Source organism: Triplophysa dalaica, chromosome 24, assembly GCF_015846415.1.
Source record: "Triplophysa dalaica isolate WHDGS20190420 chromosome 24, ASM1584641v1, whole genome shotgun sequence".
NCBI lineage: Eukaryota > Metazoa > Chordata > Actinopteri > Cypriniformes > Nemacheilidae > Triplophysa > Triplophysa dalaica.
In genome coordinates this window covers 12,901,793-12,929,052 of record NC_079565.1, presented here as the reverse complement: position 1 = coordinate 12,929,052, position 27,260 = coordinate 12,901,793, and the positions used below count along the sequence as shown (strand labels likewise).

The following is a 27,260-nucleotide window of genomic DNA, read 5'->3' as shown; positions in this document are numbered from 1 at the left end:
TCTAGGGCTGGATGCTATGGCGCAGGTGTGGCCGAGGCTTCACCTGTATGCTTTTCCCCCGATCGCTCTACTCCCGGGAGTTCTGGAAAGGGTGCGCAGAGACGGAGTTCACCTACTGTTGGTAGCCCCGTTCTGGCCGGCCCGAGTGTGGTTCTCAGACATCATAGACCTGTTGGAGAACTCTCCATGGGAGATTCCTTTGAGGAGGGACCTCCTTTCTCAAGCGGAGGGTCAGATACATCGCCCACGCCCGGAGTTATGGAAACTATGGGTTTGGCCTCTGAGAGGGCTAGCCTTCTAGACACTGGTCTCTCAGCTGAGGCTGTGGAGACCATACTTAATTCCAGAGCTCCTTCTACAAGGAAGTTTTATGCCTTGAAGTGGGGAGTCTTCACTACTTGGTGTTCAGCTCACCGCATGGACCCTGTAAACTGCCCAGTTTCAACAGTGCTTGAGTTCCTACAAGATCGCTTTGCTGCGGACTTATCCCCATCTACTTTAAAGGTGTATATGGCAGCCATTTCTGGCTTTCATGTTCGGCTAGGGGGCATACCTGTTGGTAGAGACCCTTGGTTCTACAGTTTCTTCGTGGTGCTCGCAGGTTGAGGCCTGTGAGCCACACTAGGGTACCTACCTGGGACCTGGCTACAGTTCTTGAGGGGCTGTCAGCTCCTCCCTTTGAACCGATTGATTCAGTCGCTCTTAAGTTTCTCACTCTTAAGACAGTCTTCCTGATGGCTATAACTTCTCTCAAGAGAGTGGGAGATCTTCAGGCCTTGCCGGTTTCCCCTACGTGCCTGGAATTTGCTCCTGGTTTGGTTAAGGCGTTCCTTTTCCCCCGGGCAGGATACGTGCCTAAGGTTATGGATAATGTACCGAGACCCATTACCTTGCAAGCATTCTGTCCTCCACCTTTCAGGAGCCAGGACCAGGAAAGGTTAAATTTGTCAGTGCGAGCACTGGACTCGTATGTACACAGAACTGCGGCTTGGAGGAAAGCGCAGCAGCTCTTCGTATGTTTTGGTTCACCGAAGAAAGGTCTTTCGGCAACCAAGCAATCCATTAGCAGATGGATAGTTGAGACTATCTCTATTGCCTATGAGGCCTCTGGCAGACCATCGCCGTTTCACAACTGGAAGATGTTGAAACACGTGCTCAGAGCTGGTCACGCCGAGGCATTCCCCAAAGCGTTGCCATGGCGACGCAGTGTCTCGTTCCCTTCTCAGGGAACAAGGGTTACAGATGTAACCCGAGACGTTTAGCCTGTAGATTGTATGGATGTTTTAAACCATTCTTAGCACAAAGTCAATGGTTTTATTATAAATCTATAAGCTTCTTAAATGAACATCTAAGCGGCTGATTCTGAAGGCTGGTCCTGGCACGGATTACTTGCCTTCCTTTCGTTCTTTTATGATCTGTTGAAGTTTGTCGGTCACGAAAGTGAGATGTTTTCCTTTTGGATTTTTGCCAGGTTTCTGTTGTAGTCCAATGCTGAGATATTCAGCTTCAGCTCCGTATTTAGGCCATTCTGTGAGACCCGGACCATTAGGAGACCTGCAACCAGTTTTAAACAAAAGAAAGGAGCTCATAGTTATAGCATAAAAAATTTGTATAAATAGTAATTTTCAAATTTTGAAGAAACAAGGTTTTGTCAATATTCTTTTTTTTTGATGAACTGTTCCTTTTATTAAAGGAATGGGGTATCATTGGTTTATCACATGGCGAATATGGCTTACCCCGTGCGAGCAAAGTTCCCCCAATAATCCATGACAGTTTTACAAAGTTCATGTTCTTCCTCTGTAAGTTTCTCTAAAGTATAAAAGAAGGAAACAACACTGGACTTAATTATCGCTATTGACTATCTACAGAATCTTATCCACAATTCAAATCTAATGAAATAGATGAATGTGGTAAAATATTGAGATTAACTTGAATCAATTCAATTCAATTCAAGTTTATTGATATAGCGCTTTTCACAATGTGCATTGTTCCAAAGCAGCTTTACAGGGGCAAACAGGAAAAACAGAAAAGGTAAAACACAGCACAGTGCATGGTGTTTATAGAACAAGCAAGATCATTCTAATAAATAATATCTAATTAATAAATAAATAAATGCAGTCTCCCAGTGAGCAAGCCAACACTGCCCAACTCAGAAATACTCTGTGTCCCAATTCGTCTACTTCTAAAAGTATGTTCTGTTTTTGTTATGGAAACGTATATACATTTAAGTGTGTAGAAAAACAATTTGTAAGCACTGGGTCTTCCTAACAGGAAACGGAAGCGGCCTTTGAATAACTCTACAGTTATATTTATTAATTTAGTGACACATAAGTTATTTCATTTAATGTCACTAAACTCCGTCCACTCCAGGATAGCTATAGAGAAATTGTAAACGTGCCATGCCGAACCTGGCTCAAGTTAAAATAAAAATATATACTGTTTATATATAAGTAATATATATATATATATATATATTAGTGGTGGGCCGTTAACGCAGTGAGACTCTTATCGCGCGATAAAAAAAATGTCGCCGTTAATCTATTCTCAAAGTTGGGTTGGGAGCTGGGTCTATACTACGCAAGCTATGATGACTTTCACCTTGATATTTTAGCGCGGATGAATACCAGCTTAACTGCACTGTACGGGGCGAGAACGAGATTTTTCAACTCGCGTGATTCGCGTCATTCACGGAAGCAGAAGCCGCCTCATCATCTCATAACCAGGGCTTCATTCGCGCGATTCGCGCAGCAAGTAGGTCTATTGGCTCTTTGCATTAACATATAAATCACTCGCGCTTGACACGCCATTCGCGTTTGGTCTGAACACAACATAACGTTACTGTGAAATTACCGCATCAAACGTGACGTGCTAACATGGATGCAGCTATGAAGCCGCCGGGTTTGCTTCAGGGAATATTAATTTTTAAGAAGCTTCCCAATAGAAACTTTGACAAGACTAAGGTTGTTTGCACCTTGTGCAATGCGGAATTGGTTAAAAAAAACACTTTCTCTCAACAGGTAGTGGTCTAGCTTTAGTTGAAACCAGTAACTTTGTATTGAGATCTAATGTATATAATGTATGGCTCCTGTATGACATATCGCTTGTTGCTCCCTCACTCTTTGTAAGTCGCTTTGGATAAAAGCGTCTGCTAAATGACTAAATGTAAATGTACTGTAGGAGCTCTTCCAGTCTCAAGTACCACCTAAACGCAAATCATCCCTTAGCTAATGCGGAAGTAAATACAAGTTCATTTTATTGAACATAATTTAATTTTCATCACCAATTATCATAGTAGAACAGCTTTCTCAAGCAGTTTGTGATGCATTTTGGAAACAGGAGATGAGCCACTGGTCTAATGCGCCACCTGGCTTGAGAAACCCGTTCTCAAAGACTTACTTTTAGTCATTATTTGGGTAGCACACTGGGTCTTTTCTGCCTTCGGCAGAATTCAAATGAGCCATTTTAATCTAGATTAATCTAGATTAATCTTGGAATTAATCTAGATTAAAAAAATTAATCTATACCCACCACTAATATATATATATATATATGTAAATATATATATATGTTTGAAACAAGTACGAGTTGTGGGTAATATCAGCAGTTAGAGTGTGCATCGTTCAGCACTTCAAATTTTTACCGCAAGTAGAAGACAATCCGTGAATCTTTGGAATACTCTTTTCAACATACTAAGATTTGGGACATACTTCGTAATTCTATTTCTATAATATCTACGGAGTATGCCAATTGGGACGCAGCATTAGATTTAGGGTGTGTTCACAAATGCCATGTTTGGTTCAATTAAAAGGTCTCGTGCGATTGCTCTGTTAGAGCGGTTTATTTGTGTTAGTGTGAAACCCGCCACCCGAACTCTGGTGCACACCAAACAAGCGGACCAAGACCATTGAAAAGATGGGTCTCGGTCCACTTTCAAACGAACACTGGCGCAGTTCGATTGAAATATGAACGCAGCACCGAAACAATAACAGGAAGTGATAACAAATATACGAACCAAAAATCAAGTGATTTGCTAATATAAAAGGAGTGTTTATTAGATCTGCACTTGTGCGTGTAACAGAGAAATTCCTGGCGCCGTTTGACTGCTTTAAACACTTCATGAGGTCTTCGCGAGTTACCAGCTTGCTTTTGGATGTCCGGTAAATTCAGTTTTAAAATATAAATCATAAAAGCTTTCCAAGGTTAGGTTCGATATCTTTAGGTTCGCTGTAAAAATGCCAGTCTGATTATTAAGTGAACCATGACTTAATCATTTTTTTTATTTGGTCCGGACCACAACAACCAAAATAACTGAACTACAAATATGAACACACCCTTAGTTTGAAAATCTTTTATTATATTAAAACAACATTTATACTGTACCTTCTAGTTTGATATGTCCTTTTCCAAAGCAGTATCCAAAGACAAATAAAAGTTCATCTCCATGATCAGAGCCAACAAAACTGGGTCTTTTCTTTTGAAGTACACTGGGAGGATGCTGGAATTCATACATGTATACTGGTGCACCAGAATCTAACATCATAAAAAAATCATTCAACAGGTTTGTAATGTAAGTCGTGATGCATAATATGAGTTCAATATGTAAATATATAGAAATCACAATTCATTAAATGACAAAGAAGAGAAAATATTGAGGAAAGTCTCACCTCTGTGGCAATTCGCAGTTTTGCGAGCTGGGATGTTGAAAAAGAGGTCGCCCAAGATTTCTCGAAAACCATCTCGGTTTTTAATCCTGTCGCTGGATGTGCCAAGATATTCATTTAACACGAGCTCAGCAAGAAACGGATCTTGAAGCTAAAGGAGGCGATAAAAATAACTCAATAAATAAGTGATGATAATGTCAAATAAAAACAAGAGAAAATAAACAAAAAATGAACTATTAAATAATTAATTACAATCCAAAATATTTATGCTTTTAAAATTGTAAAAATGAGTTAAAACAAAATTGCTTCTTCATGTAAAATATATGGCTTTATGATTTATATAAACAAGTTTTGTCCTGCTTGTTTCATGAATAAGGCCTTTCACTTATAAAGGAATAGCTCAACCCAAAATGAAATTTCTCACCCTGGATAGCATGAGGGTGTGTAGAAACAATGGGGTTGTTTTGGGGTGATCTACGCCTTTAAGGCATTGTTTTTATATGCCTGAATAAAGTATGTAAAAATCAAAAGTAATTTGTGTCTTACATCAGGATAAAACATTGGCAAAAACGGTATGATGTGCTCTCTGTCCATGCCATCCTTCCATCCTGGACCTGCCATGAACTATGAGAATAAAACAGAATATTTACACAGGGTTATGTTTTAATAAGCCGAAGCATTTTTACATTTCAAAATAATGAATTCTTTCTTTACATCAGGCAGCATAAATCCACACTCATCATTGGTAACTCCGGTCATGAGAGGAACTTTGTTGAACTTGTGGCTTTGAAGAAGCTCCTCTGCCGATTTAGGAAGGAACTGATAATCTGTTGTCACTCCAAAACGAAACAATGGATTCTCCTGTTATATAAGTCAAACACATACAAGAACTGTTTATAAATATCAGGATAATCCTTAAAACAGTGAAGCTCAATATGAAAGACAGATAAACAGAGAGATGCAAACATGAGTTATCTTCAAAATGTCTTCTTCTGACAACTGCCTGACACAGTCGACAATCTCCTTTGTGCTGGAAACACCACAGCCAGACGCATTGGCTACAGCCTGAAGAGAAACATGTGATATTGTAAATAAATCATATTTGTCAAGCACAATACAAGGTTCTCAATGACTTGAATCACAGCCACATTCAAATTTCAGTATAGTCACACCTAAGTGAACCTGAGCTGTTGTTTTTCTTTTACCTTGGCTGTGAACAGAGGGTAGGGGTTCATAATAGCGTCCATTGCCGCTGTGCCACTCTCTGCGATGGCATTATGAAAGAGGTTTGTAGACAACGGTGAAAGAACCTATGAAAGAAATTTTGAGAGAATCTAAAAATTTTGTTATATAAAGCATCCTTTAGGCCGTGTTCACACTTGACTTCATTTTTGACAAGAAAAAGTTGACAGTGGCGCATTTTTAGTAAAAAACGCAACATTGTGGTTACAAATAGCAGCCGGCAATGATCAAAGATAGCATTTGTGCTCGAAGGCAGCTCGGGCCGATTCACATTTCGCATCTTTTCCACACGCATATTTGATATTTTAAACGCAGACGCGTGGGCATGCGCGCACAAATAGGGAGAGCACATCTTTCTAGGCACGTCAGTGGCGCATCAAGATAGAAATAGATCAAATTTTCAGTGTGCCACAAATCCACCACGGGTCATTTGAAGAGAGAAAGTGCACGGCTCGCGTTTTCTGCAGAGTTTTAGACGGGAAATGTGAATCGGGCCTAAGAAAGACAACCTATAGGCAACGAAATGGAAGTGTATTTGAATTATAAACAAAGAGCGTCTAAGCAATAACCAATCACAATTTCTCGTTAGAAATGCAATCAGAAGTTATTGAAATGTGAAAATTAAACTTACCTTTATGAAAAACAATGCACCAATGGGCGTTTTAGACGCCATTTTATTTTTTCAAGCTTGTGCCTTTTCGACAAATCAGTCTCCTCGCATGTTGTTATGGAAACAACAGCTCTCTGTCATTGGTAAGCTGTTAAAAAGGTACTTGATGTAGGCCTTTTTTTTCATTTTTTTTCTTCAACCTCAAAAGACACGGTTTACTCCATAGGAATATAATGAAGTCAAGTGTGAATACGACCTTAAGGTTGTGCAACTTATTAAGGTGGATTAATTTATTCACTTTGGTTAATATAACTCATTTTAGAAGCTGCAAAATCAATAAAATGGAACATAAACGATTGTCCCTTTTTTATAATATTGTTCATGTATATTTCTGGATTTTGAATCCCTACATGTAAGGACACGCTGACTCCTCCAGCAGACTCTCCAAAGATGGTAACTGATCCAGGATCTCCACCGAAGCTGTGAATGTTCTCCTGAACCCACTGAAGTGCAGCCACCTGATCCAGAAGGCCGTAGTTTCCTGCTGCATGTTCATCTCCTGTGCTAAAGGGGGAGGTTCATCATAAAACTACATATGAGAGTGTGGAACAATGTTATTTTAGTTTACTAATATTAAAACTTTGAAAACGTCTCTGTTCATTGAGGTCAAATCAAATATTGACCTAAAAATTATGGTAAAAACTTTACTAAAGAAAATTTTGGAAGTGTTGCCTCAAAAATGAATTGAAATAAGTTTAAAGCACTAAAATTATAATAATAAACATAACATAGAAATTAATTAATATTATATATCAATGTAAAAAATGAACAAATAAATCATAAAAAGACAAAAGCATATACAAAAATTAACCTAAAAATAAGGTTCTAAAAATAAAAGCACATTTAAAATATTAATAACACTAAATAAAATCAAAACTATAATAACTCTGGTGTGGAATATTTATTATTAATGATTTCATTGCTCTTTACACTGGTTGAATCATAATTACAAATAATTTGACACATACGCCCACATCAGACCTTTAATGTGTCTCTATCTACAATATACTGCTATGAGATCAACAATGTACAAATATCAATATTTTTTTGCATTTGCTGGCACTAGCAGTGCCACAGTAGCATTGAAACTAGGTAACGTCCTCCTATTATTACAACACTGTATTTATTTGATTTTGATTATAAATTAAAAGAGGCTCAAAAGCCTTTTGACAAATTATTTGAGATATTTTACCTCATAAATCCAAGTAAGCCGAGTCTGTACTGAATTAAGACCACAACTACATCCTGATAGGCTGCCAAAACATGTCCATCAAACATCGACGCAGATCCCAAAACAAATCCTCCACCATGGATCCAAACCATTACCTTTTGCACACCAGACAATAAATCAATTGATTTAATACACGCACATATGTATGCATTATATGTTACAAAACTCAAATAAATTAAAAGAAGGCTTCGTCTTAAATTGATGTCTTTTGTATTAACAAATTGTATTTAATTTTTACTTGACATTTTGGCACTTGAGAGCCCCAGTCCTCATTCGCTTTCATTATACAGAAAAAACAGCTCTATGCTATGTTCTTCAGAAAAAGTCGTACAGATTTGGAAAGACATATGAGTGAGGGAATATGACATAATTTTAAGATGAAATACTTACAGGCAACTTGGCATTGTCTCCCGGTTTGGATGGAGTGTAAACATTGAGGTAAAGACAATCCTCTGATATTTCAGGAATCTCCATACTCATAGAAATGTTAGACAACAAATCCACAATTACTTGTCTCTCCTGCAAACACCTGAAACAGAAAAGTCAGACTTTTTTAATTCTACTCAGTTACGGTATACAGTTTTATCAGTTATGTTTTGCTCTTACATCGGAGGCTGTTTTGTAGCATCTCTCACTCCAGTCCATGTATCTGTTGGTTGGGGTGGAGCCAGTCTCAATGGACCCAAGGGCGGCTTGGCAAAAGGAATACCCAGATAAGTACGAATCAATGTTTCCTTCCCTTGTGCAGTGAGATGAGAACCTTTCAGGCATCCAGATTTGGTTTGTATGACAGCTCCTGTGTACATTCAGAGAGTTAAAGGGGTTTGCCTGTAAAAAATACACACATGTAAACCAGCTCTGAATTCTAAAGCCGATTCTGGCACGGATCACTTGCCTTCTTTTCGTTCTTTTATGATCTGTTGAAGTGTTTCGGTTACAAAAGTAAGATGTTTTCCTTTTGGATTTTTGCCAGGTTTCTGTTGAAGTCCAATGCTGAGATATTCAGCTTCAGCTCCATATTTAGGCCATTCTGTGAGACCAGGACCATTTGGAGACCTGCAACCAGTTTCAAACAGAGGCAAACGGCTTATAGTTAAGAGTAAATTTGGTTTTATCTTGATAATATTTGGAAAACTGACTGTATACACCTGTGCTGTTTCTGGTTATTTAATCAGTCATGCTTCTCAGTATAAAGTCAATGTGGACTATCTCGTTGCAGAAGACTATTTACCATAATTTATTGTTTGTTTTATGATAAATCTTAATTTTGAATGAAAGTAATAATAATGCCTTTTTGATGACCTGTTCCTTTAAAGGGCTGCAATCCCAGAAAATGCAATTTTAAATGTTTATCTTTCAGTAAGGGGGGCACGGTGGCTTAGTGGTTAGCACGTTCGCCTCACACCTCCAAGGTTGGGGGTTCGATTCCCGCTTCCGACTTGTGTGTGTGGAGTTTGCATGTTCTCCCCGTGCCTCGGGGGTTTCCTCTGGGTACTCCGGTTTCCTCCCCTGGTCCAAAGACATGCATGGTAGGTTGATTGGCATCTCTGGAAAAAAATTGTCCGTAGGGTGTGAGTGCGTGAGTGTGTGTGCCCTGCGATGGGTTGGCACTCCATCCAGGGTGTATCCTGCCTTGATGCCCGATGACTCCTGAGATAGGCGCAGGCTCCCCGTGACCCGAGGTAGTTCGGATAAGCGGTAGAAAATGGATGGATCTTTCAGTAATTGAGTCGCCAGCGTGTGTGCAGAAATACCCTGTAATTATACAAATCCAACTATTCTTCTTTTTGTATTCTCCTTTTAACCACAACAGTGACACAAAACAGGCTGTTGGGGAACCCCTTATAATTTGATGTCACATTGATTTACGCCTGCCCATGGCCACTCACAGACTCCGCCTTATGAGCGCCTAGTTCCACCATCCGCCAGAGACATGCTCTCCGCCATTTTCAGGCAAAAGCAGATGTAGCCACTAGCCAGCAACAAAATGTCTTAGAAACACCAAATGTGGCTTTTGTTCTATGTAAATTGAGCAGTCTTCCCCATGATTGTGTAGCATACAGAACTAGACTGAGAGACCATTTAAAGGCCTTTGCAGGTTCTTTGAGTTAATAAGCTGATTAGAGTGTGGCACCAGGTGTCTTCAATATTGAACCTTTTCACAATATTCTAATTTTCTGAGATATTGAATTTGGGGTCTTCATTGGTTGTCAGTTATAATCATCAAAATTAAAAGAAATAAACACTTGAAATACATCCGTCTGTGTGGAATGTATACATTATACAAGTTTCAATTTTTGAATGGAATTAGTGAAATAAATCAACTTTTTGATGATATTCTAATTATATGACCAGCACCTGTATATGCCTGTACCCTTGTTTATGTCTGTTAGTAATATGCATGCACATGATTAATCAGCAATGGCCAACATTTCATACGTCAAATGGTCAGTATATGTTGTTCTATCTATGTTTTTGTCTTTCCATTTAATTCTTATTTTTGAACAAGGGATTAAGGTGATTTTTATTGCAGTTAATGTATTGTTTTGGTTGGACAGGGCATTACAGACGTAATTACGTTTTCTGCTGTATTGCTTTTGTGTTGATGTCATACAGAGCACAAGTGTAAGTGCTCTACCTCCTATTTTGCATACGGGGAGTGGAGCAGAAGCTCATTTGCATTTAAAGAAACACACACACTAGCGCGTTTTCCATTGCAGCCACAAATGGTCATGTTCAACATCTTGCAATGAAAGATATGTGGTGTATTTTGAGCTGAAACGTGAAAGACACATTCTGTGGATACCTCTGACTATTTTTACATTGCAGAAAACACCTGGGATTGCGGCCCTTTAATCTTAAATGCCGGTGTATCATTTGGGCAACATATAGAAATCCTTGCTTACCCAGTGCGAGCAAAGTTTCCCCAATAAGCCATGACAGTTTTACAAAGTTCATGTTCTTCCTCTGTAAATTTCTCTAAAGTATAAAAGAAAAAAGGAAAACACTGAGCTAAATGTCTCATATCTCTATCTAAAGAATGTCTAAAACACAATAAAAATTGAAATAAATCCATTGAGAATAATTTAAATGAAAAGATTGTAATTTTCTTAAAATGTAAGTACTACTAAATCATTTGCTATGTTTTTCTAATAACATGTTTACATTAAATGTACCTTTTATTTTAATATGTCCTTTTCCAAAACAATAACCAAAGACAAAAACTTGTTCATCTCCATGATCAGAGCCAACAAAACTGGGTCTTTTCTTTTGAAAAATACTGGGAGGATGCTGGAATTCATACATGTGAACTGGTGCACCAGAATCTAACGTGAATAAAATAGTTAAATAGGTTTAAGTTAAAAAGCATAGCCAAGAGAAATGCTTTTCTAAAATAACATTTATGGATCGTCAATCAAGTAAAAATATTGAGGGAAGTCTCACCTCTGTGGCTATTTGCAGTTTTGCGAGCTGGGATGTTGAAAAAAAAGTCACCCAAGATCTCTCGAAAACCATCTCGGTTTTTAATCCTGTCGCTCGATGTGCCCAGATATTCATTTAACACGAGCTCGGCAAGAAACGGATCTTGAAGCTAAAGTCAATATAAAGAAATAGATTCATTCCAAAATAAATATTAGCTTTCTTCCAGTGGTTAATTATTTAGAATCAAAAATTCAATTCAAAGCTAAAACAAGTGCATTACAAATTGAAGGTCACTTGGCTTTATTCATGAAATACATGAATATACCCACATTATAAACATATCCATCCCCACTGGTACTGTCCCCACCTCATTTAAAAAAGCCCTAGTAACACCTTTACTGAAGAAACCAACACTCAGGGGTCCTCGGTGATCAGCAACAACAGACCAATCTCACTCCTGCCATTCATTTCCAAGGCCCTCGAAAGGGTAGCCTTTAACCAACTCTCTGTCTATCTCTCACAGCACAACATTCTGGATAGTCAGCAATCTTGGTTCAAGAAAGGACATTCTATGGAGACCGGTCTCCTTTCTGTCGTAGAAAACCCACAGCAAGGGCTAATTCTTTGTCTTCTGTCCTTATTCTGCTTGATCTCTCTGCTGCATTTTACACTGTGAACCACCAGATCCTGCTGTCCACTCTCTCCAAACTGGGCATCTCTGGAACAGCACGCAACTGGTTTGACTCTCATCTCAAAAGCAGATCTTTTAGGTATCCTGGAGAGGCGAGACATCAAGATCTCACCAGCTGACAACTAGAGTTCCTCAGGGATCAGTTCTTGCTCCTATCCTTTTTTTTAAATACCACTTCCCTGGGTCCAATAATTAAGGTACATGGGTTCTCATACGCTTTTTATGAGACGCATCTTTATTTCTCTTTTCAGCCAGATGACCCACCATCTCTGCCCGTGTCTCTGCCTGCCTTCTGGACATCTCTTCTTGGATGAAAGAGCATCACCTACAACTCAGCCTCTCCAAGACAAAACTCATAGTTATACCGGCCCAGCCATCAATTGAACACACCCTTACTATTCAGCTCAGATCCTCAACTGTAACACCCACCAAGTCTGCGAAGAACCTGGGGGTGATGTTCAACAACCAGCTGAAATTCACCTCCCATATCGCAGCAACCTCTCAAACTGGCAGGCATGTGCTCTACAACATCAGGAAAATCAGGCCGTTCCTGGCGGAGCACGCCTCTCAGCTGCTTGTCCAAGCTCTGGTCATATCAAGACTGGAGTCTTGCAATTATTTACTGGCCGATGGAGTCATGCACTTGCAATTGATCCAGAATGCAGCTGCACGTCAATCAGCCTAAAAGAACCCATGTAACTCCTGATTTCACTTCACTGGCTGCCAGTTGCCACTCGCATGAAGTTTAAATCTCTGACACTGGCCTTCAGAACGATAACGGCAAATTCCCCCATCTACCTTAACTCATTGCTTTCAGGTCTACATCAATGTTGTGTACTTGTGTTTAATTCATTTTGATGGCATTATGCCTCAATAAATTATGCAGAAATTGAGAGTATTTTGTGTCTTACATCAGGATTAAACATTGGCAAAAACTGTGCGATCTGCTCTCTGTCCATGCCATCCGTCCATCCTGGACCTGCCATGAACTATAAGAAAAAAAACTTTTGTTTAATATGTTTACAGGTTTGTAATTTTCGGCATTTTGACATAACACATTTTTATTACATCAGGCAGCATGTATCCACACTCATCATTGGTAACTCCGATCATGAAAGGCACTTTGTTGAATTTGTGGCTTTGAAGAAGCTCCTCTGCCGATTTAGGAAGGAACTGGCCATCTGTTGTCACTCCAAGACGAAACATTGGAATCTCCTGTTTTATAAGTCGAACACATGCAAAAATGTAGCACAGAGGAGTGTTTGCAAATTTTAGAGAAATCATTAAGTGAAACCCAATGACAGACAGACAGATAAATAAATAGAAAGAGGCCTACATGAGTTATCTTCAAGATGTCTTCTTCTGACAACTGCCTGACACAGTCGACAATCTCCTTTGTGTTCGAAAAATCACAGCCATATGCATTGACTACAGCCTGAGGAGAAACATGTGGTAATATAAATTAATCTTACTCAACCTTTTTTTTATTATTCTGCTTTAAATTGGATGTAACATGCTATTGTCATGATTCCACCTCTTCTGGTTGGGTAATTCTTGGTCTTGAGGTGGAATCATACAGGATCCTTTGTTTCTCTAGTCTGCGTCATTGTTCCTACCCTCCTGTTTCCTAGTTTGTGTTAAATAGTTTATCCCTTGCACCTGTTCCCTCTTGATTTGCTCCCCTTTAAAACATCCTTGTGTTCTTTGTCCCGTGCTGGTTCATTGTACGTTATACGCTGTACATCTACCTTGCTGTAGCTGTGTCTTGCATGTGTCCTGTACCTTGCTGTGTTTCTATTTGGATGTTCCTTGTTCCTGGTTCGTGTTCCCCAGTCTTAGTATGTTTAGAGTTTGTTTCGTAGTTTAAGTTAGTCCTTGTTCTTGTTTTTTTTTTAATATTTAAATTGTTCTATCTGGTTTTCCCCCTCGCGGGTTTTGTTTTGCCTTTTTGTTAAATATAATAAATACATTTGTTTACCCTCACGTCTGTGCCTGCCTGGATCTGGGTTCTCCTGCCTTGTCTCACTTGTCCCTACTGTGGCCCAGTGGTGGAGTCGGGAATTCGTCACACCGGAGACCTGAGTTTGATTCCTGCTCCAGCCAGTTTCCTGACAGTTATTTCATGCATTCTGACTTTAGAAAGTTAAACGTGCTAGGTTCTCAAACCGACTTGTCAAAAAACAAGTTGAATGTATTACATAGTATTTCTGTGCTTGATTCACTCCGCCACGGGTCGCACCGTTGCAGAGTTTTTTTTTCTATATTTTTGGGGGATAATGTGATGATGCATTGTGTGCTTGTGCTGTAGTTCCGTCCCTTCTGCACGCCTCCAGGCACTTGTTTTTTCCGGAAAACATCGTACAGCTGTATCTGTCTTTTATAAATTTGATCAAACTAAAGATACGAAGTATGCAATACTACTATATAGGTACTTAAGATTAATATGAGGTTGGCAGAAACTGAGTGCATTACCTCATCTTAACAGAAAAGATATGTTTTACCTTGGCTGTAAACAGAGGGTTGGTATCAACGATAGCATCCATTGCCGCTGTGCCACTCTCTGCGATGGCATAATGAAAGAGGTTTGTAGACAACGGTGAAAGTACCTATGAAAGAGATGTTGAGGATAACCATCATTATTTCTGATCAATTATGTTATTGAAAGCATCCTTAAGGTTGGACTACTTATTATACGTTGAATGAATTTCATTATATTTGATATTACAACTCCTCCCACAAGATGCAAAACTGCTATTATGGAGAATGATTTTTCATTCATGTAAAATTCTGGATGTTGAATCCCTACATGTAAGGACACGCTGACTCCTCCAGCAGACTCTCCAAAGATGGTGACAGCTCCAGGATCTCCACCGAAGCTGTGAATGTTCTCCTGAACCCACTGAAGTGCAGCTACCTGATCCAGAAGGCCATAGTTTCCTGCTGCATGCTCATCTCCTGTGCTAAAGGACAGAATTTCATCATAAAACTACATATGTGTAGAATAGTTACAGTTTTTCTCAGTAGCTTTGGCGCATTTCTCAGATCAGAAATGAAATTCTCAAAACTAGTTATTCAACCTTCACATCATTGTCACTTGTGCACATCAGGAAAGTTGTTTTTTATTCTTTTGAACAAGTTGCAATTGCTTCAGTACATTCATGCAATTGGTTATGTGCAATTGCCTGTTGTTTCATACATTATCATGTTGTGTAGTTTAAAATGTAAAATATAGTTCTCTGTGCAATTGTCTTACCCCTCTATACATCTAGTCATTTGATCATCGTCTTAGTCATGCAATGCAAAATTGTTAGACCAGTTGTCATAATCTGTCAGGCATATTCAGTTTTCATACATTTACAAGGTGTTTTCAATGTTAGAAACTGAGATCCTTCATTCATACAACACACTCATACAGTGATTTTCCTGAAGGATCTCATCTATGATGATGATAGGGCTCTATTTCAAATGATTTACAAAAAGCATGTGGTCATTTCGGATATCATTGCATTTTACTGCTGCGTTGCAAGAGTAAGACATCCCAAAGCCAAAAGGGGAGTAGAAAATATGTAGTTTGAGGCCTCATACAGAACTGCATACAGTTCTGCCTGAGGGGTCTTTCCTATTGTTTACCTTTTTTTTGTTGCAATTTTTCCCATTGTTCTGTAAAATAATGTTGTCTTTTCTGCATCTCAGTTACTTTGTTCATGCTTGATGTGCAGTTTGTTGACAGACCAACAGAACAAGTGTAAAGTGAATCCTGTTCAATCTTTTGCTATCAGTGTCGCACATACAGTTACGTATAACTTTGTACATTTGAAAGTGAAATAAGTCAGTCTTGTGCATTATCAATCAGTGGCATAACAAACTGAAGCGATCGTTTACATCCAAAAACACTCAAAAAAATAAAAAATAAAGCCCCCGTTATATTGACAACATGTCTAAACATTTTGATTTCAAAATGTCATTTTTATGGCACTGACATGTTCTTTGATGTAAAAATGTCCTTTTGAGAGATGAACTAATCATTTTGAACAATTGACAGTCTTTTGCAGGTCTTCCATGATGTTGTGCTGTTTGCATGAATTGTTTTGAGAAATGCACTTACTATTTTGCAAATTTAAAGAATGATTTGAAAAATGCACCAAAGCCACTGAGAAAAACTGAAATGAAGTCATGGTTCCTTTCATTGGGTAAATTATTATTTATCATGTCTGCCCGTTTTAGACCTTAGACCTTAACTGTATCTGGAACTGTACCGTATCTTACTGCTATCAAATCAACAGTGTTCAAAGATTAGTGTTTAGTACAGTTTTGCACTCACGGGTAATGAAGTTGTGACACTGTATTACATCATTCTAAATAAACAACAAATCTGGACGACTATATACAGTATATATGTATGAGTATATATGAGTATGAGTATGTATGAGTATATATATACTGTATATATAATGAATCCCTAGTATGTATAAATACAGATAGACAGACAGAAAGAAGATAGATAGGAAGGTAGGTAGGTAGGTAGGTAGGTAGGTAGGTAGGTAGGTAGGTAGGAAGATAGATAGATAGATAGATAGATAGATAGATAGATAGATAGATAGATAGATAGATAGATACTGTAGACAGATAGATGATTAATTGCATGATGTTCATATTTATAGATATATCGTTTGTAGTATATACTGTATTTACATAAATATAATGTCAACTTTGCTTAACATTTTGTTTATGCTCTACTGTTAGTACCTCAGAAGCCTTGTAACAAGTTATTTGAGATGTTTTACCTAAAAAATCCAAGTAAGCCGAGTCTGTATTGAATTAAGACCACAACTACATCCTGATAGGCGGCCAAAACATGTCCATCAAACATCGACGCAGATCCCAAAACAAATCCTCCACCATGGATCCAAACCATAACCTTTAACACACCAGACAATAAATCAATTGATTTAAACAACAATAAACATAAATACATATTTGAACATAATGTGCAGTACATCCCAGTTCTGCCAAGCCGTCCCCTTGAGACAGACTCCACCCAGTTAAAGGAACAGTTCACCAAAATTTCTCTTGATATGTCGATACATAAATGACATGTCTTTTGTTTTAACACCTTTATATTTTTGTTTGAATATTTGGTGCTTGTGCTCTACACTAGTCCTCCTTTAGTTTCATTTTATAGAAAATAAGCCCTATACTGTTCCTCAGAAAAAAGTTTTTTGATTTGATTCTGATCAGATTTGAAAAGATCTGAAATCTATAATTTAAGGACGAACTACTTACAGGCAACTTTGCATTGTCTCCAGGTTTGGATGGAGTGTAAACATTGAGGTAAAGACAATCCTCTGATATTTCAGGAATCTCCATACTCATAGAAACATTAGACATCAAATCCACAAGTACTTGTCTCTCCTGCATACACCTGAAACAGAAATGTTTGACTTTTTTAATTCTACTCATTTCCTTTATGTACAGGTTGATCGGTTTATTGTTTTATTCTTACATGGGTGGCTGTTTTGTAGCATCTCTCACTCCAGTCCATGTATCTGCTGGTTGGGGTGGAGACAGTCTCAAGGGCGGCTTGGCAAAAGGAATACCCAGATAAGTATAAATCACTGTTTCCTTCCCTTGTGCGGTGAGTTGACCACCTTTCAGGGATCCAGATTTGGTTTGTACAACAGGTCCTGTGTACATTCAGTAGAAAGAGAGTTTAAACCCTTAACATTGGACGTTGTTGGGACATGGTGATCACCTCCTGAAGACATACCTGGGTCGTGCAATATTCGTCGCAGCGATGTACCAAAAAACGTTTATGGGATGTGATGAGCATGTCGACCAAACTGTCACGTTGTCAAATGTTTTTTTTATTTAATTAAACAATTATCATTCCTCACATGGAAGATTAAATTCATTTGTGATATAATCTGTGCGTTAAAGATTCAGTTTTGTGCAAAATATTCTTATTCAAATATGTATAAAGCACACTATTATAAAAACTCACAGCACTGTACATCACAATCAGATATTTTATTTTTAATGTAGTAACGTTACATGACATAAATTATCAAAGACTTCAACACAATATAGAGGATTTAAAGCAGATATTTATAGACAGAGATCAATAAATATTATGTTTAGGCTTAACATTATATTCTTGTTTTACCACATAAATTAACTAGGTTGTCCGTGTTCAGAAACAACAATCAAAAGCTTCTTTAGTCATCAGGGGTCGTTACATTTTAACGTGCCAAATCGATCGAAAATCAGTAAAATATGTGTTTACTCTCACATCTGTAAGGTATAAAGTGAAGTAAGGATGTTAATAAACCGCTTAAGTAAAATCAGGCAATAAGGTAACACGCTACAACGCTACAACGTTCTCCATGGGATTATTTCACGACGTTTTTTAAGGACATGGGTGGGACTTTTCTGGTACATGAGCGAAAAATGACCAGATTAATTTATCAAATGACCAGTGTGTCCCTGTTATCTGAGGACGAGTACATCACGTCGCTGCAACGTTCGCCGTAGGATTAAATCACGACGTTATTTAAGGACGTATCTAGGACGTTTCTGGAACGTAAGCAAAAATTCTAAGAAATGGAACGTTGCCAAATTCCTCACAACGTGGTCACAAATGTCACGGTGACCAAATGAAAAAGAACTGGCGACGTTGACAGAACGTACTGTGTTACCTGGGAAGATACAATTTTCATTTTTCTGTTAATGTCTTCCATTATGCGTATATAACTGTTAAACTACTTAAAGTTCCCGGTGTGAAGACTTACATGTTGTCAAAAGGGTAAAGATGTTCAATGCACTTTTAAATTAAAATTTTCCCTGTTCAGTGATGATGAAGTTAAATATTAAGAATAAACATATAACAGAGACGGTCCCTTTGCACTTCTTAATGTCGTATATGCAAATCAAACAGTGCGCTCACTTACCATCACTTGCGTTCACTGTGCTTTGTAAAGTCAGTGCAGTTATGCACAGTAACAATAGCGCAGATCTTCTCATGTTCGCGCTCAGTGTAGCACAGCAGAAGAACGGACGTCTACGAGCGATCTGTGAATAGTTTTGTCCCGGTGAATTGCGCAATCTGGCCTGAATAAAAACTGAACTTTGCTTGAGGAACTGTGGTTGCCAGATACCTCGATAAAAACCTTTCACGAATGATTTTAAAACTCGGTGCATTTTGGGTTGGATTGACACCATGACATAAAAAGATGTCACTTGGAGTCAACTATTATTTTTATAAATAAAAACTTTCTCAAATCACAGGCCACCTCATATGACGAGCTCTGTGATGACTTAAATATTGACATATATATGACATAAATTGTACATTTTGCAAAATCACAATTTAAATACTGGCAACATCTCCCTCCCTGCACACCACAATAACATTGGGTGACTATTAGTATTATAATTATTTGTATAGATTCGTTTAATCTGGCAACACACCCTAATCTGCGATGGCTAGGCCTATTTAATCAGACGCCACCTTTACCCTAGTGCATATTCATAGTGATAAGGAGTTTGTTATTTATTTTACATGGACCTATTTACAATACACCTTTGCAACAGATGTGTATTTAACGCTCAAGCGTTCAGCCTATGGATAAAACAAGCAAGTTTGTTCTAAAAAGAGTATCCTGGCTCTATAATGTTTGTACCATTGTTAAGATTTTAAAAGCGAATATAAAGCTTCTCAATAACATACTAATTGATCAGGTACTTGAGAAACGATGTCTAGCGATTTTGGTTTATTTGCTGTGAATGTTATAAAATATAAAATCATTTATGTGATTCAGTATAGGTTGTGGATTAGTTGTATAAGAAAATGTGTGCTTGCTGCGCAGAACGAACAAAATATAACATCAATGTACCGCGTGAGTGATTCGATGTCATTATGGAGCAACTTGCTTTTGAGTCACACTTTGGTGTTATACACTGATCGTTTTCGCAGCGGGACACGAAGTCCAACACACCTATTTTTATCATTCAAAGTAAAATCGGATCAGAAGATTCTAGTTCCGACCCCTGGCTGGCTCGATTCTCTTTGAATTCTGATTCCGTTTAAGGTTGTTTGTCCTATACAGCACTGCATAGATAAGGGACACACATATTTGAGTATTAATGCGAAGATTTCATTTTGGAAAATTATTTTGATGTTTGATTGTTTTTACACTTTCTTGATAAATTGGTGACTATTAGCATCAGTAGTATTGGTAGTATTAAAAAACAAGTAGGAACATTTTCAAAGTAAATCATTAGCTCAGTTTGCTCAAGACAATCTTTTACTGCCCCCTCGTGGCTTCGTTTAAGTCTGATTAACGTTGGCGTGAATCAGTTCACACATTGTAATGTTAATTGCAAATCAGAAATGTAACATCTTGTGAATTTTCAAAAAATTCAAGGTATACAATTTTGAGATCACACTATCCAGGCAGGGATATCTTTATAACGGTTATAGAGATGATGACATTGTCACAGTTCAGTTTAACACTTGCCCTGCGCTTATTATCCTTGACCAGGAGATACCGCGAGAGGGCACTATAGACTTACACAATATTATTAACAAGAGCAAAAGTCCAAATACTTCTCTTCTGTTTCTTATATTTATGTATTTATTAGTTCTTTCTTTAGTTCATGAAACTGTACTTATTTTGTATTATTGCTAAACTCAACCAAGGATATTGCTGGTAGTTTGTATATTTAGAAATGGAATTGTACGCCTATTTTTGTTTTAATAAAAATAAGTTTCGGGGTAATGGGTTATTTGAATCATTTATACCCAAATATGTGCGTAGATTCGATTTGTCACGCGGAGTAAGACAAGTACTATATCTCCATATTTAATATTACTTTACTCTCAACTTTTAGCTCTTAATATTTTCAGTAGTAATTTGCAAGGTGTTAGAATTGACGACAGACAAATTATAATCAGCCAGCTGGCCGACGACACCACTTAATTTTTTTAATTTATTTATTTTTCAGTTAATTATTTATTTTTTATAATTATTTATATTTGTGATATTGTGGTTAATTATAAGTGTAATACTTGAAAATGAATAAAAAAATAATCATAAAAAAGTCATTTGTGCGTGCTGTATCCATGACTCATTGTAGTTTGAATCATATTTCAATAGAACCGAGCCCAGCGAGGGGTCGAACCTAGAAAAGAACCGAGCCAGCCAGGAGTCGAACCTAGAATCTTCTGATCCGTAGTCAGACGCGTTATCCATTGCGCCACTGGCCCGACGTTGGTAATAACATTACATGGTAAAACTCGGATTTTACAACTGTTCCGAAAAAGGTTTTAAAAAATATATATTTACAATAACATTCAAAACTAGTAAAACGATGAGTGATGAGTGTCAACATATGAATCATATCCTGTTTGTAATCATCTTATATTATTCTAACAAATGGCTTCGTCCAATCTTTATAATCTGTGATGTTGGATAGACATTTTGTTTGTCTATTTTGGACAAACGTAAATTAGATAAAGAACGCAAATGTAGATGATCAATAAAGGTTAAAGGAATTAGTCAAGTTTAGTCTACACGTGTTTAGAGAAACACATGGACAGCTGCCTGCAGTTTTTTGCTAACGTTAAATGATAATGGCAACAGCAGCACATGAGACAGTTCTCATAGGAATATGTGATGGAGCCATTGACAAGAACACTTCGTATTGTACGAACAAAATTGGAGATATTCTGGTAAAGAAGTGTTATTTATATTCAGTTAATTAATTATATAAATTAAACGTATACCGAAGGCATGTATCATGCTAATCAAAGCTAAGTTACAGAATCCGCATGAACGCTCGTTGATAATGTTAACTGTTAAACGTTAACTGATCTTCTGTCGCGTTTAGATTAATTTCACATATGAGCGAAATGCTGTCAGAAGATTTGCTTTCTGAAATGAACATTAAATATAAGGTTTAAAAGTGTTTCAAAGAAGACTTTGGTTGGCCAGAATGGCTAAATCAGCTAAGTAGCAAACCATGCTAACTTTAAATGAACTTAATGTGAGCAATTAAACGTGGGTCACAACGTTTTTCCGTTCATTAATTAAGTAAATTCTACAATAAAGTACATTCTAAATAGTATTCTACGATGAAATGAAGAAGAGTAATGTACGACGGAACAAGTTCCTCTATATATTTGTACGACCTATAACGGGCCAGTGGCGCAATGGATAACGCGTCTGACTACGGATCAGAAGATTCTAGGTTCGACTCCTGGCTGGCTCGAATGTTTTGAATTTCGTTTTGTCCCACACCTATTTGTCAGTTACACCAGTTCAATAGTGTGAAATTGGTAACGAGAATAGTGGAAAATATAAATACATTATATACGTACTTTTTAAATTATGGATAACGCGGCTGATTTACGGTTCAGAAGATTCCTGGTTCGGCTCAAGGCAGACTTGATTCTTTTGAAATTTGAATCGTCCCAACACCTACTTCTTATTTTCATCAGTGCAATGTGTGAAACTGGTAACGCGAATAGTGATAAATATTTATAAAGCATACTTATAAAGTGTATAAGTATATTTAGAATTATAGAGTATGAGTACATTTTGTTAATGCCAAATGTGACAATATGTTGTTTTTATAGTGACATTATTTTTAATTGACAATGTTTAATTTGATTAAGCTTAATTGATTAAACATGTTTTTTTTCAAACATTTGTGTCAATAAGTTGACTAATTACTCTTGTTAAATAGGTCTGTTTCTGTTGTTTTAAAACATTTTGTATACATTGTATGTGCTGATTCTGTATTATTAAGCTAAACAAAAATTGCAATTCGGAACAACCCTAACATATATATCTCATTGCATTTTTAATAATTCCAGGATTTACTGCCGGTAATCACTCTCCAATATCCCACATGCACTCTGTGCCAGAAAACCCTGTCTCATGTCGTGCAAGTCTACTGTCCCCTCGCCGCATCTCCTTACCATAGAACAATCAATGTATTTGCCTGCACCAATCCACAGTGCTATGGCAAATCAGAAAGGTAAAATCTTGTGTTTTTTTTGGCAGAATTTTCGTATCGCATGCTACGTTGCATACTTTTATACTACGCTTCTTATTTCGTAATGCACTGACCATGTGGCTTCTACATACCCAGCTGGATTGTCCTGCGCTCTCAGTGCCTGGATGATGACATCAAAGCCTTATCAGGGAGAGAGGAAAACAGTAGCGCACCATCTAAAGAATCATCAATGTCCAGAACAGACTGGTGTGATGAAGCTGATGATTGGGGGGTGGAAGATGAAGAGAACACACATACCTGTTCAGATCCAGTTCAAACTTTGATAGACAGCATCAGTGTTGGAATGGATGTGAGCAGCAAGCTTCAGGGCCTGTGCATTGATGGAGGAGTGGATCATCAAAATGCCCTTCCGCATACAGATGTGCCCACGTTTAAGTCGTTCTACTTAAGCGTTATGGAGGAAACAGATTTATATGGATTTCGGGATACTGGTCATGAAAATGAACTGCTTAGACAGTATGAGGAAAGGGAGGGAGTGACCGTTGGGGAGACTGGAAGGTGAGAATCGAAATGGTGCAATGGAGCACGACAGAAAAGTTGGAAGTAAAAATCCCATTCATTTCATGAACAAATGAATTATTAGCAGATGATTTTTAAAAAAATTCCCAGTTGGTAATAATGAACCACTTTTGCATATAATGTAATCAATACATTTACAATGTACTGTTTCTGTATTGTTATCATTAACTATAAGATAATAGTTTTTATCTATATTTATGGATTTGTTATGTTTTCATTGAATCAAAGTTTTTAATATTGGTATTTATCTCATAGCTTGTGGGTTTGAATCATGACTTCATAACATGATAATGTATTGAGGATATTTTAAAGGGAAAGAAATGGGAAAAAACTGGATGGTCACTAGCAGCAGCCATAGCAGGGGTTCTCAACCTTTTTGGCTCAAGGCCCCCCACTGTACCAAATACTATTCAAGGCCCCCCTCTAACTCACAAAAACTCAAAATTTCTACCAAAATGAAATAGTTTAGAGCTTGAATGTAAAAATATTTATAGGAAAAATGGCCAAATAATAAGGCATGTCTTGGTATTTCGTTGAGGGACAAACCCCCCCCCCCCCGTAGAGAATCACTGCTCCATACGGAACAAAACTTTAAGCTTTAAAATTAAATAATGTGTTTATCATTTTATCTTCCAGTTGTGAAAGCGGGGAAGCACCAGAGGAATATGAGACAGCCAAAGCCAAGCATGGAGATGAAGTGTTCACACATTTCATGAAGAAAATCTCTCTTTGTCCTGAACAAGTGTTACGGTAACTGACTCTAATATTTTTGTTTCGTAAGAATGAGATGCTGAACGTTTTAGGCTACTCAACTATAAATTCTGCCTAACAAACAATAGTTTTTTATTTCCTGCCTGGGATGCTAAAAATACATTTATTTAAACAAATTAATTTCTGTTAACTTATACTGTAGATACAATTGGAGTGGAACACCGCTATTTATCACTGATCCACCTACCAATATTAAAGAAATGGTGCCGTGCTGTGGTCACTGCGGGGGGCTGAGAATTTTTGAGTTTCAGCTTATGCCCGCACTGGTCAGTTTGCTCTGTAGCAGAGACAAAAGTTCAGGTTAGTATGTAGAGATGATGATGATGATTTACATTTGTGCTCCTTTTTACAAAAAAGATCAACATATGTTTTTTCCTTTCTAGAGAGTGCACTGGAGTTTGGAACAGTTCTGGTTTACACCTGCAAAAACAGTTGCTGGAAATCTGGATCGAAAGTTCCAGTGGAGGAGTTTCTCTTTGTACAGCCTGACCCAGACCAGAAACTTTTCAAATGACAATAAAAAAAGCACAATAAACACATTGTATTAAATATTTTTCTCTTGACGTTTATTTGTTTTGTATCTAAATTTTTGGAAGTAAGGTTTTAACCTTCCATAAATTAATTGTTTAAATCTTAAAAGGTCATGAGCTTAGAGTCACAACTGTAATTTTGTTTATAGGCCCGATTTCACAGAGACAGTTTAGTTTAAACCAGGGCTAGGCCTTCGATGAAGTAAGATTGTAATGTCGCTTTTATAAACATGCCTTAGAAGTATACATTACTGGTGTGCATCTTGAGATAAAACAATGGCACTGATATGTTTTAAGATATTTTTGGGCAAGTAATATACAGATAATACAGGTAACACAATCATTGTAGTCTGGGACTAGGTTTAAGCCTTGTCTGTGAAACCGGGCAATAATGTATATGCTTAAATGTTCAAAATGAGTTTTTAGACAAAATTTAATTGTGCAAACATAAATTTTATTCATTACAATGCTAAGATTTATTTATTTTTTCAAATGGATGACATATACCAAAAAGAAAAGCCAAAAAGAGCCATGAATATATATATATATATATATATATATATATATTTAAATCAAATTGTCACATCACCACAGCACAAGTGCCTTGGTGAGTGAAATTCTTGAGAACGTGCTCCAGAAAGTGCAGTAAAAATCTACATATCGACAGTACTATTTACATTTGTACAGACTCATACAGGTGATAGTGTGCAATATACATATACTCAGTACACAATGTGTACTATTAGACATACTTTACACATACACATTATACACCATATGTACACATTCTGCATTATGAACACACAATAAAATGCAAAGGTGCAGCTGATAATACATAAACTGGATAAGCTAATGTCATGGATGTGCATTGGATAGTATTCAGTGGTAGCAGATAGATTGTTCTATTAGTGCAGTGTGTACGTGTGGTCCAGTTGAACTGTGTTAAGAGTTAAGTTCAGCGTGTGGATATACCGCCATTTAATACTAACTCATTTATACAAATTCTATTCTAAGGGTGACTGCTTTGTAGAAGCTAAAATATAACGTAATATATATATATATACAAATATTAATTAATTTTGAGTTCAATACTCATTAAATATATAATTAGAAAATTATCCTCAACTTTTACACTTTTCTAATAATAAAAAAACTATAATATTTGGCAACTGTTTAGTTGGTGTCTTCCAATATTCACAACATTTAGATCCGATATTTTGTATATTATGCAGAAAACCTAAAGATTAATGCTTTAAATAAAATAACAATCCTTCATGCATAGGTACGAGTAACTCGAGCAGCAGCTTGAGCTTGATGAATAGTATTCGGTTTCTGCGCATGCGCAGTCAGACCAGCGAGCGCGGTTCAATGCTCAAGCTTTTCTCTCGCGAGGAAGGACGCCATTATCGGAATCCTCACAAACAACACGAGAATTCGTCATTCACACGGTAATATAAACCATTCTGACACGCAACGCATCCTGATCTCTGTGTTCGTCAAAATACGGCGCTGTGCATTCAAGAAATATAAATTATGCTGCAGATTTTGTGCCAATAGTTCCTTGCGCACTAGCAAGGGCAGAAATGAGGCCTATAAGCGTTTCACTGCAGCATCTTAATGCCTTTCTGCGGTTGTTAGCAGGCGCGAGCTAACGGGCTACATTGAGCATGTTAGCTGCAGTGTGCTAAATGTGCTGAAGAAATATTTTATCATTTTTTCGGGGGTTTATGAGAAATTATTTAAAAAAAGTCTAAGTTGATTTCTAAAGTTGCTTATCCATTTTGTTCAGCTATATTGAAGCTAGATGAGTCTTGAGTGACCAGGTCTAATCCCGCCAGCAATTTAACATTTGCTTTACTGTTCAAATCATGAATGCTCCTTTCAGTCCACCTACAAAAAGTGTCATGGAAAAGCAGGCTTTTTAACATAACGTTACACAATGAAAATTGTCCACGGTTTAAAGTATTATGTAAATGTTATTATGAATATAGTAAATGTTTAGTTGATAATATAAGTTATGATGATTATATCTCTACACTCTGATAACGATACAGTTTTTTTTAAGGGTAAATATAATACGAGGTGAATCTTATAATAGTAATTTTAGTCGTTTTTAAGCATATGTTTCCTTCTGTGGAAAATCGTGACTTTTAGTGCATGGCTCGAAATATTTTTCATAATTTTATTAATTAAAAAATATCCATGAATCAAGATAAAAAAAATGTAGAGCATTAAAAAAAAATTATTATCCTAAAAACCATGACACTAGTGGCTTAAAGTGATAGTTCCCCCAAAAAATAAAATTCTGTCATTAATTACCACCCTCAAGTTGTTTCAAGTCTGTATACATTTTGTTGTTTTGCTTGTATTCAATGTGTCTCATTACAGCTGCTTTGTAACAATGAAAAATGTAAAAAGTGCTATATAAATAAAGTTGAGTTGA

At 37.2% G+C, this 27,260-nt stretch overlaps 3 protein-coding genes and 2 non-coding genes across 5 annotated transcripts in view; 3 read left to right on the top strand and 2 right to left on the bottom strand.

Annotated features, from left to right (window-relative positions):
- The window catches only part of ces2b (carboxylesterase 2b), a 32,893-nt gene extending 13,891 nt beyond the window's left edge, over nt 1–19,002 (bottom strand). The window contains exons 1-25 of the mRNA XM_056740288.1: nt 18,866–19,002; nt 17,422–17,602; nt 17,202–17,340; nt 16,703–16,836; nt 14,725–14,878; nt 14,420–14,524; nt 13,255–13,353; nt 12,987–13,133; nt 12,830–12,907; nt 11,249–11,396; nt 10,981–11,130; nt 10,711–10,783; nt 8,700–8,860; nt 8,411–8,600; nt 8,195–8,333; nt 7,766–7,899; nt 6,924–7,077; nt 5,867–5,971; nt 5,628–5,726; nt 5,376–5,522; nt 5,208–5,285; nt 4,665–4,812; nt 4,381–4,530; nt 1,737–1,809; nt 1,394–1,554 (exon numbers count right to left, since the gene is read on the bottom strand). Coding sequence (XP_056596266.1) covers nt 1,394–1,554; nt 1,737–1,809; nt 4,381–4,530; nt 4,665–4,812; nt 5,208–5,285; nt 5,376–5,522; nt 5,628–5,726; nt 5,867–5,971; nt 6,924–7,077; nt 7,766–7,899; nt 8,195–8,333; nt 8,411–8,600; nt 8,700–8,860; nt 10,711–10,783; nt 10,981–11,130; nt 11,249–11,396; nt 12,830–12,907; nt 12,987–13,133; nt 13,255–13,353; nt 14,420–14,524; nt 14,725–14,878; nt 16,703–16,836; nt 17,202–17,340; nt 17,422–17,602; nt 18,866–18,938 — 3,220 coding nt within the window. The 5' untranslated portion in view covers nt 18,939–19,002. The remainder of the gene's footprint in view (nt 1–1,393; nt 1,555–1,736; nt 1,810–4,380; nt 4,531–4,664; nt 4,813–5,207; nt 5,286–5,375; nt 5,523–5,627; nt 5,727–5,866; nt 5,972–6,923; nt 7,078–7,765; nt 7,900–8,194; nt 8,334–8,410; nt 8,601–8,699; nt 8,861–10,710; nt 10,784–10,980; nt 11,131–11,248; nt 11,397–12,829; nt 12,908–12,986; nt 13,134–13,254; nt 13,354–14,419; nt 14,525–14,724; nt 14,879–16,702; nt 16,837–17,201; nt 17,341–17,421; nt 17,603–18,865) is intronic.
- Nucleotides 19,003–21,110: 2,108 nt separating this feature from the next.
- Nucleotides 21,111–21,183, bottom strand: trnar-acg (transfer RNA arginine (anticodon ACG)). Its single transcript has one exon. It is a non-coding gene; the product is annotated as a tRNA-Arg (tRNA).
- Nucleotides 21,128–24,836, top strand: pdcd2l (programmed cell death 2-like). The gene is made up of 6 exons (XM_056740112.1): nt 21,128–21,648; nt 22,795–22,958; nt 23,073–23,495; nt 24,153–24,266; nt 24,430–24,587; nt 24,671–24,836. Exons 1-6 carry the CDS (start codon nt 21,544–21,546, stop codon nt 24,799–24,801), a joined length of 1,095 nt encoding a protein of 364 aa, XP_056596090.1. The 5' UTR covers nt 21,128–21,543; the 3' UTR covers nt 24,802–24,836.
- On the top strand, nt 22,115–22,187 carry trnar-acg (transfer RNA arginine (anticodon ACG)). The gene has a single exon. It is a non-coding gene; the product is annotated as a tRNA-Arg (tRNA).
- Nucleotides 24,837–26,169: 1,333 nt separating the features above from the next.
- Nucleotides 26,170–27,260, top strand: part of banp (BTG3 associated nuclear protein) — a 38,573-nt gene continuing 37,482 nt past the window's right edge. The window contains exon 1 of the mRNA XM_056739924.1: nt 26,170–26,265. The gene's annotated coding sequence lies outside the window, so the exon portion shown is untranslated. The remainder of the gene's footprint in view (nt 26,266–27,260) is intronic.

What these genes read in the sequence shown, in the direction of transcription:
- pdcd2l (XM_056740112.1), top strand. Translation starts at nt 21,544, where the DNA reads ATGATAATGGCAACAGCAGCACATGAGACAGTTCTCATAGGAATATGT. An exon ending in TGCTATGGCAAATCAGAAAG is followed by an intron (nt 22,959 to 23,072) that starts GTAAAATCTTGT and finishes CTACATACCCAG; the next exon opens with CTGGATTGTCCTGCGCTCTC. An exon ending in ACCGTTGGGGAGACTGGAAG is followed by an intron (nt 23,496 to 24,152) that starts GTGAGAATCGAA and finishes TTTATCTTCCAG; the next exon opens with TTGTGAAAGCGGGGAAGCAC.